Here is a 12,500-nt window from a genome sequence, read left to right on the forward strand (position 1 = left end):
GCTAAGGAGAATAAATGGAGACGCAAGTAAAAATGGAGGGCGCTAGAGGATGGATTGATGGATGGCTTCACGTGTACCGACTGGCTGGCTGACTGGCCTCATTATGGTCGCCTCCATTCCTCCATTGTGCCCATTATGATCTGGGCCGCAAATAAATCTAATTAAAATGTCACGGAGTTCAGCATTCGGGGCAAAGACATCCTTCTCGCCAGGGATAGTTGCCATAAGCCCACGTACACACGCCACAGCTCCCCGGGTTACCGGACCCTGATTGTAATCACTCCAGATCGAACCCATAAATGCCGTGGCCACGGCGCGAGCACGGCTGTGTGGCTTCTGACGGAACGGAAGAACGGTAAAAGTTGGCGGAAAAGCGATGGCCCATAAACGGTGAGCATCACTACCACCACCATCGACAACCCTACTTGGTGTTGACCTACGATACAAAACAGCGGACAGTGGAAAGGGACCAGAAATGGGGAACAACCGTAAAGGGCGAGGGTTCGCAGTTGTAAGTCTTTACAACGCAGAAACGACGCGCACGGCCAGCAGGTGAAAATAAGCCCTGGATATGGCCACACTTCTACATACGCCACCGGTCACCGTTGCTGAACACACACCCAGACCACGGTCTCGGGACGTTCGCTGCTGCTGCTGCTACTGCTACGAAGGCACTGCGCCAGCTGCTAATGGGTTCGAGGCTTAACGAAGTCGATTTTCACAGGTTGCGGTTATGGTTACGGAGCGTGGAGGTGTTTCTTACAGTTTTTCCCGTTTCGTTTCGTTCTTTCGTTTCCTTTGTTTTCCTCCCGTTCGTCTTCATTCGAGCCAAGACGTGGCAGTGCCGTTGTTGCTTCCGGAGCGTGCATTTAATGTTCTCCCGCTGCTGCCGCTGCTGCTGTGGCACGATGCGGTCGATATCCGGTCGAGTTCGATTTCCGTTAATCCTCCTCGACACAGATGCACGCACGCACGCACGCTCGTTCTTAATGGAACGGTGGAAAGGTGTACAAAAGAGCGGTAATGCTGAAGCGAGCGATGCATTCGTCTTTCCGATGCCCAATTACTATTGAGACGGAGTGATATAATAAGGGAGGAGTTATATTGAGCCGTCTTAGGTAGTAGGGCGGTAGGCCGTGGTTGAAGGGGATGTTTGGGGATAATAGTTATTGCCTACCGATGCTCGGTGATGGGGAACAATGCCAGCAATGGCCCACTGGCTCGTAAAGACTCGGGAAGTGAAGGAATTACAAGGAAAAGCCTCTGAGGAGATCCAGAATGGGATCGCGCGTGCATTGCATACAGTGAGGTACATTTATGGACTCCTGGGGGATTGGGACAACTTGGATATTCGATTTATTTGTTAAAATCCACCCAGCCAGCCAGGATGTACTATTCTACGGCAGGTTGCGAACGCTACGGTCGTTGAGAGGCTGCTCATGAAAACAAATGGCCGATCTTGTCCTTGCGAATGCCGTCATTATGAGTGAGGCAAAGAATTGGCATGGAATTGCCCTGTTCTGTCATTATATTAGTCAGAAGGAGATTACTGACAAGAATTGGGATTTGTAAGTTCCAATCTATAATTTGTATAAGCTAGTAAACAATATGAGATCAACATGTCAGCTTTATTTGACTTTTAGAAAGCCCAAAAAGGGATCTCCTGCGTACCGAAATCGAAGTCGAGAAGTTGCAGAATCTGTGTGCCAAACAGTGTGGTTCTAAAACAGTAGCTGCCACATTAGGAGATTGCTCGCCCTGTCCAATACTTGCAGTGTAGTAGTGACTTTCGCACGAACAATGGCGCCCAAACCAAACTCTCCCTAATCACTGGCCGCCTTTATCCGCCCAGAAGCTAATGCGCTTGTAATATCAATTTGTACAAGCCATCGCAGTTCCCACCGAGGGCCGTCCGCCGGAGCACGCCAAACAAAGAGCACGCAAGAGTTGTTCGAGGGCACCAGCACAAAGATACTACTCGAGGCAAGCCGCTGCTGAACATTAATAATAACTAAACACAATAGTGGCCGAGTGGTGGGTCGGGCGTGCATTGTAAGAGGATTTGCCTGGTAATCACAGCTTTGCTGGGCGAGCATCCTTTTCCTCATTAAGTAGTATACGGCTAGAAATGGCTCATCCAGCGCCACCATGAACGGGTGGTCGATCAGAAGATGGTGGAAGAGCACAAGGGGGGGGTGTCTGTATGTGTGCTTGTAAGTGTTTACATTTCTCTTTTCTTTCTCCCTTCTCCTATTCATTCCACAGGAGGCGCCCTACAACGTGCTGGATGTGCCAATCATCATACATCATCGTACGCACTTGCATCCGTTGTGGCTATTTACTGCTGATGATTATGATGATTATGATGATGATGATGTTGTTCTGAAGAGCCCTCCCGTTCTCTGGTGGCCAGTGTTTGGAACGGAATAAAAACACAGACTCGGTCGAGAAGGCGATCAATTGTTTATCCAACAATCCAGCTCCTCTTCATAGACATTGATTAGCTCATCGAAAGCAGTACCCTCGAACGGATACCAAAGAGAAACTCCAAAGCACAGAAAACGCTCAAAGAACGGTTTTTGACGCGAAACATATCCAGCTACATATCGACGTGCGAAAAATATCGAAAAAACTGCTCGTCCTGACTGCTCTTTACCTTGAAAGCAGAAACCCCAGAATCTCCAAATCACCGTACTGCTGTCAACAACAAACTGCGAAGGTAAGTAAGTTCTGAAGTGAATCGACCCCCACCAAGGGGGCGCCCCGGAAACGATGCTCCATAATCGTTAATGGACCAACCGATCGATCATCCATTTATGGACCTGATTCGAACTGATTAATCAAACAATCGATATCGAGCGAGTCTCACGTTCAGAGTACACTTCATTCACTACCACGGCCACACCGTCGAAGACGACGACAAGCAGGACATGGATCGTTTGAACGAAAACCTAGACGCACGAAAGACAGACGCGTGTTTGGCAGACGCGACGACGACGACGCGAAAGCAAATCTTGTTGCTTTGTCGCTGCTGTGCTTGCTGTCAACGAGCTTCCATCTATCTTTTTACCACTCCATTCACCCCCCATTTCACCCTCATTTGGCACCCCTCTGGCAATCCTCTGACTCTGGCTTCACCAAACTTCCCACGAAGGCGGCTTCAGGATCAAGGTTGGTCCGCGTGCACAAGCGTGAAGCGCAATAATGCCTAATATTTGGTCATTTGTTTTGATTAATACCGCTCCTGTTCCTCCTTCTTCGTCCGCTTGAAACCCAGGCCGGTCAGGACGCTACAGGCTGCTCCGGTTTCGGTTTCGTTGATTAATCAAATTTAAAGAGCTTCGCTTTCGCGCCCGGCCACGCTTCCGTTGTCCTTTGGCCGCCACCGAGGTGGGCTTCCGAGAGAGATCCGAGAGAGAGAGAGAGATGCGAAACGTTCCGGCCCATTGAAATGAGGCCAGCGAGATTGGCCTTCCAAAGGTTCCAATTACGCGAAATCAAGAGCGACCATTTCATGGCTAGCTGGCTTTCGCATCGTACCGCAAAATGTGCGTCGCAATGGACCGGGACCGGCGAGGACACTGATTACCGGGGGGCCAGAGAACAAGGATGATGATGGAAAAGGCGATGGCAAAAAATAAAAAAGATGAACGAGCGCGAAGCCATTCACGAGTTCTTCAATCAATCCACTACCGTCCAATAACCAAGCACCAAGCATCATCTCTTATCGCGCTTCAACCCTGTTGAACCAGCACAATGCAGTAGAATGTCGTCCAGTGTCTATGTCAACATACTCTGTTCTGCACTGCATCTCGCCATGGATCACTTTGCATGCTCGCTAATGGAACGATTGAGGATGAGTCATGCACTGCGGATATGACCACGGCAGGCTCAGCATGGCATTGAAGATTGCAAATAATTGTTGACCCGGCCTTTAGTAGTAGCAGCAGCAGCGGGAAGCAAGCTGAAGAAGCAGAAGTAAAGGATCCGGATGGTTGGTGCATCACCATGACCCAGCACCGACTGACTGAGGCGACGACCTGTCTCAACACAAGTCATTGGCAGACCAGCTAGCTAGCTTGCTCGCTCGCCGACCCCCGAGCAAGTGGAGCCTCTTCCTTTTATGAATATTAAATCAAATTTATACAACCTCCCTTTTGAATTTGGGTGGCCGCTACGCTTCGAGAATGATGGAAACTCCTCGACCACTCGACTTCTCGTCGTCTTCTTCGTAATAAGAATGGCGTAGTAGTAATTACGGTGTACGCGCACTTTATATTTGGCTGACCCTCTCTCTCTCTCTCTCTCTCTCTCTCTCTCTCTCTCTCTCTCTCTCTCTCTTTACACTGGCACCCTTAACCATAGGATTTGCGTCTCGATGGGCTGCTTATCGACCAGGACCTGCTTTGTAGAACGACTCTGCACGCTAGCCACTCGCTGGCACACGATTTCGATTCGCTGGATCCTCGCAAATTGCTCGCTCTGCATTATGAAGTACGCGCGGCCAGCACTGTTTGCCAGCCCACAAATACTATTAGCATACATTTTTCAAAACATTTCGACACGGATTACATTCCACCAAACCACCCCCAGGGGCCGGGTGCCATGATGTGGTGTTGGCTTACGGGAAAGGATTATGGATTAGCTAGAATAATGCCGGACCGGAGTGGAGCGCAAAGTATGGGTTCCGTTCTGTCGGACCGTTCAATGATGATTACACTGGCCACTGGGAGACTGCTGACCGCTTTAGGTTGATGTTTGAGTTAGAGAACATTTCGTGACGATATGGCTGCTAGTGCGCTACCAATTGTGGTGCAATCGGTATAGTTTGCTTGCTTATCACTCGCCATTAACAGTTACCAGCTTGAGTCAGAGTATTCTTTTATGTTGCACAGAAGTTCGAGACTCTTGGATAGTCTGACCTATTTTCTTCGTCATCTTGTGCCATGTGAGCAAATGTTATCAAGAAGAACGTCACAGTCACATTCATCTCAAAGCAAAACAAATGAACTTCATCACTTTTTCGAGGTGCTGCATGTCCATCTTAAACTAGGACACTATCTATAAGCTTCTACATCTCTCCAAGCCCACTCTCTAGACAAACCAAAGGATGCAAATAGCTAATTCAGCAACTCGCCCTGGTAGCCTACGGTAGCGTGATTCCTAATCAAAGGATCAACTGAAAGACACGGAATCTGACAGGAGGTTGCGCTGGTTTATCATACATACCCAGAGTCCTGCATCCAGGAAGCCTCCAAAGGCAAAAGGAGAGCATCGAGGTGTCACCCCGGAGCCCCACTCGTAAAACAGACCTCTTGACTTCATTTCAATCAATCTTATCATATGCAAATCGGAACCTCATCTGGCATGTTGGCACCGGCATGTTGATGGTTGATGTTACCGCTACCGAGCACCGACTTCAGTTCCGAACTCAACAACTCTTCTGTCGGCGTTTTTGGCGCAATCAACGAATGAGAGAAGTGAAGTCAGTCGTCAGTCGTCAGCGTATCGCACTGGCCGCAGCACTCCGAGAAATGGGAAAAAGTTTTTCCAACCACTATCGCCCACACCGGACGCATGCTGGATTCCTTCTGGATTGCGTCTGGCCGGTGGTTTCTGCGAGTTTCCATGTCGCCGAAGCTGATCTGTTTATAGTTTTTGAGGAGTGTTTAAAATGAGTTTGAGCGCCAGGAGCCATCTAGCACTAGCACTTGCCCTAAAGAGAAAGAGGAAGAGAAGGATGAGGGCCTTACCATAACACAACTAGCGTCCCAAGAAGCAGCAGTCGCAAAGCAAACGCGATGTGGATGCTTCTGGTGCTGGGATGCTGGGATGCTGGTGCAGGCTTCCGGTGGCAAAGCGGTGCACACATATGCTCCGGATCGTATTTGCCTTCGCTTCGAACGCAGTGGACACCCGCGGGGATTGTTGGAGTAAGAGTTGCCCCAGGAATGGAGTGCCAAAGAGGAAGAGAATGAGAAGGACCACGCTTTTGAGGGCTGGATGGGGTGTGAAAAGTTCGTCCAAAGTTTTAAGGGCATCATGTTTCTTCCCTTCTCGCCCTCTATCTCACAAACACACTCGCACACTCGTTGAGGAGGGGGCTGGTTTGTTGAAGTTGACCGACCGGCGACCAGCTAAGGCACACCGAGACACCGTTTGGTCCGCGTGCTGGTGATCGTTATCGAAATAAGTAGTTGGCAAAGTTTGTCTTCCTTCGCACGCTCGCTGGCATCGTTAGAGACATCGTGGAACATGTGTTGAATGGGGTTGCAGGATGCGCGCAAAAACATATTCTCGAATGCATCAAACGGTGTACGGTGGCCGCAACGCGGTGATGGCATCGACATCACATTTATCCGGCTCGGTATTCAGCCACAGGAGTAGGAGCATGAAAACGGATGTCACATGAAACGTCAAAGGATCTGTGGAATTCATTAAGAAATCCCGGGCACTCGGGGAAGGAACGGTGAAAAAAATATCGGGGTCAAAGGGCGCCTTATCGGCCTCGGTTCGCCATCTTTCCATCTAATCAACCCCCAAAGCTCGAGTTCACTTCGCGTTAACAAACACACAGTTCACATGCGAACGATTCCTTCGGCGTTCGTGGTGGGGCAAATCGAGCAGACCAAATTAATTTACCCGTTATCGGTGGTGACGATAGCTGCAGCACATAATGCACGCGCCCACACACTAATGATGGATCACCGTCGCACGAAAGAGAGCAATCGGGTGGCACCGTTTTGCCCTTGGGTTTGACGAGTGGCATATTTAATGTATTCACCATCGTCATCGTCACACTTTAACGTTGATCCTTCAGTGGGAGGTGGGGTGGGTGGTGTTAATAGCTGCTGGAGTGCATGCACTCCCGGTTGCAGACGTTTCAGCAATCATGCAGCGATCATAGAGCGATGAAACCACGCGTCGTCTAGTCTCTGTGCTAACTCTTAATGTTTGTGCTTTAAGCACAATTGCACTACGTAAATGGTAATGGTTCTATTCCATTTCACCATGGTGTATTCACATGAAACCGACCTTGCCGTTCTAAAGCTATATCTACGCCAAATGGAGCTGTTTTTGGGGGTTGCTTCGGTATTTTCTGGCCAAAAAAGGCCCGTTTTTGACGATTTTTTGTGACGTAATCATTCAACTTTATTTTTCGAATTTTGGCAGATTTTTGAAGTTGAAAAAGTGATGCTTTTTGTCATATTGCAAAGAAAACGAGCTGTATATAATATTTAAAAAAAAGTATCAACAATTTTCATGATATCTCGACGAGGCTACCTGGCAAAAAGTGTAGAGATTGTGTGTGAAAATTTTCAAATCGATCGGTTCCGTAGTTTTTACGGTACGATGGGCACCGACTTTGAAATCGTTGGTTTTGGGGAAACGCTCTTCAAAGTAGCGAGCTCCACGGAACCTTGTATGAAACATGAATTTAAAAAAACTTGTAACTTGGTCAGTTTTGCTTCGATTGATCCAAAAGATTTACACTATATTCTTGAAAGGATCTGCTTTCAGGGAAGAATGTTTAAAATTTGTGTCACAAATAAAATTAAAATACAAATAAAATTAAATACCGAAGAGGGGGACTTCGTCAGTTTAAGTGTTTTATTTTGTTCATTAGGCCATTTGTTCGGCCAAGGACACGGGACCAAGCAACAATAGGTAACAATTACTACTTGCGGCTAACTCACCCGACATTTATTTGCATTGTTGGGACAGGTAATGGCCGAGCAGCGCTTCCTTTTTTAAGAAAAATTGAAAAAATGGATGGGTTTAAAAAAAAGGTACAGATAAGCGGCAAGGCATCAAAAAATTGCCAAAAATATAATTAACATGTGTAGCTAACGATAACCATTACTTTGGAGAATCATTTTTTCTTCATTGTTCAAGAATAAGCGTTTTTTTTTCGCAAAACAAAAAGGTCGGTTTGATATTCATACACACCTGGTAGTGCAAATGTCTGTCTTTCGTCGTGTTGTTAACAATGAAGTAGATGATGATTAACCGCTTTGAGCGTGAGCGCACTCCGGTAGCTCTGAATCCACATGCATCATTAGTTTCTAGTATGGTTACGTGGATTTCCAACGGCATGTTCCCTGTAGCCGTATGGTTTTCATGATGTCAACCGAGCAGAACCAGCATGCCCGGAAGCTAATTTATTAGTTTGCAGCAGGAGGCACAGGTAACCTGTTCGCGACACTGGTGCTGCTACGCTCCAAAGAAACCGTTTTCCACTTCATTAAACCACGCTTCCTTTCCACCTGAAAACCTCTCTTTCTCTCTGTTTCTTTCCCTGCCTGTTTGTGGTCTCTCTTTCTCCTCTGTCTTGCCAACAGTGAGCCAGCAAATTGATGAAATATTACATTCCTTTACTTCGCAACACTCGTTGTACACGCTGCGGTGGTGTTGTATGTGCCGTGACAGCATTTGCCCTGACAAGCATCACATCCCAAAGAAGAGCTAGTTGGCCACAGAGAGAGAGAGAGAGAGAGAGAGAGAGAGAAAGGCGACATGAAGGTGTTCTTATCTGCCACCAAGCGAGTGGATCCGTGTGAAAATGGTACGTAAAACGGAGGAAAAACGAACGAAAAAGAAGGGAAAATATTTACCTTTTGCGCGGTACATACAGCAGGAACAGATACCCTCGCGCACATCAAAAGTTTGCTTGAGAAAGCTTCGAGCACGTTATGTTGCGTCCCCTTTTTTTGATGATGCTGCCATGGAGGAAGGAGGCCAGGACGGTACCGTCCTCCGGGTTTGTCGTGAGTTTCCCAAAATTGGTTGTCCCACATTTTCCCGCAGTTTTTTGGTGGGGAACGCTGGGAAAACGGAGGCACGGTAAAGTTTTGGAATTTCTTTTTCTTCCTTCTGCTGCTGTCGTTGTAGTTGTTGCTGTTGTGGACACTGATAAGCCCCTTACATACGGACGCGGTATGGTTCCGTGGTAGGTTCACGGGTTTGTGTGAGCGGGAAAGGGTCTGCCGGCGGCCATGGTATGACCCAGAGTTCTTCAAAGCCCACCAAGGACGATGGTGACGGTGAGTAGATGTGTTGGTGTTTCTTCACCTAAGGTAAACGGTAAGGCGACTAGAGGAAGGACAAGGATGGTGGACGACCAGGAAAGGAAAATCACGTACTCACCCGCCCCCCCAAAAGGGGGGTGGTATCCATTACAGTGACGTTATGATGGTACGAGAGGACCGTGTTCCTCGTGTTCAGGTCGCTGCATTTCTGATATTTCATCAAAGCAACCGAGCGCTACCCGGTGGCCCCTTGGTGGTTGCTTGGATGTGAACGTCTGCTCGGAAGTCAGCGTCACAGCAAACCTCAACTCCGTCAAAGCTCTCCAACTCCTGGTCTGGTCTTGGCTGCAAAGGTCTTCTGTGAGGCCTTTCGCCTTTGAAAGCCGACCAAGGCAGCAATATTACGGGTGGATCAAATAAAAAATCGATTAATCTCGACTCTGGCGTCGCCTGCCGGTGACGTGTTTTCGCCAAGTGAGCGAACGGCGGAAGAAGAAGAAGAAGAAGGAAGCTTCGCGCCATCCACCATCACCATACATTACGTATGCTGTGCGCGGTTTGATGGAGCGGAAGGCAAGGACGTGCAAGGATTTCTGAATTTTCCCTCCTACCAACACACATGTACGTGTGCGTACATACAGGTCGGTACTAGGACGCATCAAAGAGCGCTAGCGCTTCGCTAGCCCTGCTGGTGCGTGTCAGGGCAGCTTCCCAGAGCAAGATGCTTCAACCAGCAGGAGCTGGAGCTGGGCACACGTCACACACATGTCACACAGTGTCGTTGGGTTGGAATTTGGGTGAAACTGACAGAAGAAGGGTCCATACCGTACGCCGTTCCAAACGTAAATCCCTTCCGCAAGTTCGTTGGAGTTAGGGATCGCGACTGATGCTGCTGGTGTCACCAGCAGGAAGAGTGTAGAGAGAGAGAGAGGAAGGAAAAGGAGGCTCGAAATTCGAAAGTAATCGAAACGAATCAATCAAACTGCCAACCAGCAAGAGAGAGAGAGAGAGAGAGAGAGAGAGAGAGAGAGAGAGAGAGAGGGAGAGAGAGCTCCCAGCACGGCTCCTTTGCTCGCTGAAATCTGACGCGACCAGTCACTGGCATGTGTTGGAGCGTGCGTGCATGAGTTCGTGCAGTGTGGGCATATTAAACGCTATTTCGCAGCAGTTCTAAATCCCGGGACCCGGGTTTGCAGAAAGTGTGCCAACACAGCCAGGGCCAGCCAGCACTTCGTCTTTGAGTGTTTGCACATCAAAATATCGATCCAGAAATAAAAATCATTTGACAGTGACTTGTTTCAAAATTATGGTTGCCACTGTACAGTAGGTCGCAAATCAGGCATTAAGAAGGTTGCTCCCCAGATTGCGGTAGTCCATTCCCGGCCAGGGTAAAGCAGAGGAGCAGAGGGATCGGTCAACAGATGATGAAGGATACTTAAAACACTCCCATGGGGCTACGGATAAAGCAAAAACGGGAAAAGCCTCGCCAGCTGACAGGACCGGGAGACCCACATCACATAGCCCATCAGGGAGGGAAGGAACTGGGGGCACTGGAGCAATCAATCATGTTTCACCCACTTTTCGGACTTAATTCTAATCACCCGCTTCCTGACGGCTGATTTTCACTCGTTACCGTTACTCGTTGTAACCACTTTTCAGCCTTCTCTCTTTTTCTCTTCTCCTCTCTCTCTCTCTCTCTCTCTCTCTCTCTCTCTCTCTCTATACCTCTCTCTGCTTGTATTTTTTTATTAATCGTTATGATCGTTCTCTATTTTTTTTACAGATAAAAAACGTTTGCTGTGACTGGACTGGAACAGTTGCTACCAAGGGGACTAAAGGACATCGGAGGCTTTCGCACCCGCGTTTGTGCACGTGTGTTTGTGTAGGTGTGACGCCATAAGGCCGTGAATTTCGTGGCCAAAAGTGTGCTCTCGTGCGTAACGCCCTGAGGGCAAATTGTGTGGCCCCGTTTTCAAGAAGCACAAGTGGAAACCGTTCTTACTCGTTGTGTTTTTCGTGTTACGTGTGTGAAAAACATGATGCAAGCGGTGGCAGTCACTGGTGGTAGGCCTGGCCTGGCCGCTGGTACACGATCGGTACTGGCCTCGGTTTGGTTGCTATTCGGAACGCTCATCATCGTAACTGCGGTCCAGGTCAATGCAGTTACCGAGGAACTTTCACCAGGTGAGTGAACCCCCTTTATTCGCTCTCTTTTCTCGCCTCTCTCTCTCTAGTGGGGTAGGGTGAAAATTGCGCGAAAATCGATCCATTCGCGTTGATGTGCCCTCAATGTGCCGTGCCTTTTAACCAGTGGCCAGAACCTGGTTGGTTGGCGCGCCATTTAGTCTGAAGCGAAGGGGGGGAGGCGGGATGGAGTTGAGGGGGAAAAAGCACGCCATCACGCAATGGCGCAACTGGCCCCCGAATGCCCAATCCCGATCGCTTGATTGATGGTGCTGGCCGCAAACTTTGCGCCTCTGCTCTGCCGGTAATTGACAGTCTGGCCTCGTACCGGGGTAGTGGCGTGGCCCTCCCAGACACGCACGCCCGCACGAACGCTTGGGCGGGAATGCCCTTCCGGCACTTCATTGAATATCGAAATCCTTCCAACGCAGATACTGCGTCGATCATTCGTGGACGTGTCGGGAGTCCTGGTACGGCTGGCCTGGCCTGGCTTGGCCTGGCTTGGCTGAGCTTGGCCTGTGGGCCGTAGGTCGTGGATTGATTTATCGACTTCCGGAACCGGTGACCGGTGGGGGGGGGGGGGGGTTGGTTGGTGTGGCCTTTGGCAACCGGGAATAAATAATTCATCCAGCGCACATGATGACGACAACTTGGGCCTCGGCCAATACCGTCACGTCATCATCATCATCATCATCATCGTTTGGATTCCACCCCCGGGAAGGGGTGTGGGGTGGGGACGCCACGCCGGACGATCGATTGATGTATCGACGAGGTTACTGGAGTCGGCGCTGATTGGGATCAATTGCGGAAAAGTGATTCCCGGTGGATACCGAGGATGTTCCCGACGACGACGACGACAACGACGATTATTACCGTGATTGGGGCCATGGGCACTCCAGTGGTGGCTGGATATGATGCCAGTTCTGTATGCATATTGCATCACCGATTGACACTCAGGAGGAGGATATTTATCCCTCCCAGGGGGTGAGGTTGTAACCTTGAAGCTCTAGAGCGGAGAGATGACTTCGCGCTTCTGAGGCCAGTAGGCCAGTAGGACCCAGGATTTATGATCCATTTGGAGGTTCTGCTGATTGGTTGAAGAGTTTTTCCTGTTTTTTCCCCTTCTGTTTGTTTGTTTGCTTTTATTGACGCCATGCTGCATGATACCGAGGTGGGAGATCGAGCTAATTGAGCGTCGCTAATGCTTAATACTTCTCTTCGCACTCTGTGCCCGGTGTCGGTGGCACTGATTTATGCAAAACAAGCGTTGTTTGGACTGCAGTTCTG

The 12,500-nt window shown here is 49.1% G+C and overlaps 1 protein-coding gene across 2 annotated transcripts in view; it reads left to right on the forward strand.

Annotated features, from left to right (window-relative positions):
• The window catches only part of LOC126576494 (semaphorin-2A-like), a 235,656-nt gene that overhangs the window by 1,626 nt on the left and 221,530 nt on the right, over positions 1-12,500 (forward strand). Inside the window, exons 2-4 of one of the 2 annotated variants that reach the window (XM_050237781.1) lie at positions 2,266-2,719; positions 4,366-4,494; positions 10,813-11,213. In XM_050237781.1, coding sequence (XP_050093738.1) covers positions 11,066-11,213 — 148 coding nt within the window. In that variant the 5' untranslated portion in view covers positions 2,266-2,719; positions 4,366-4,494; positions 10,813-11,065. The remainder of the gene's footprint in view (positions 1-2,265; positions 2,720-4,365; positions 4,495-10,812; positions 11,214-12,500) is intronic. The other variant, XM_050237780.1, reaches the window with a different exon arrangement.

Source organism: Anopheles aquasalis, chromosome 3 (genome assembly GCF_943734665.1).
Source record: "Anopheles aquasalis chromosome 3, idAnoAquaMG_Q_19, whole genome shotgun sequence".
NCBI lineage: Eukaryota > Metazoa > Arthropoda > Insecta > Diptera > Culicidae > Anopheles > Anopheles aquasalis.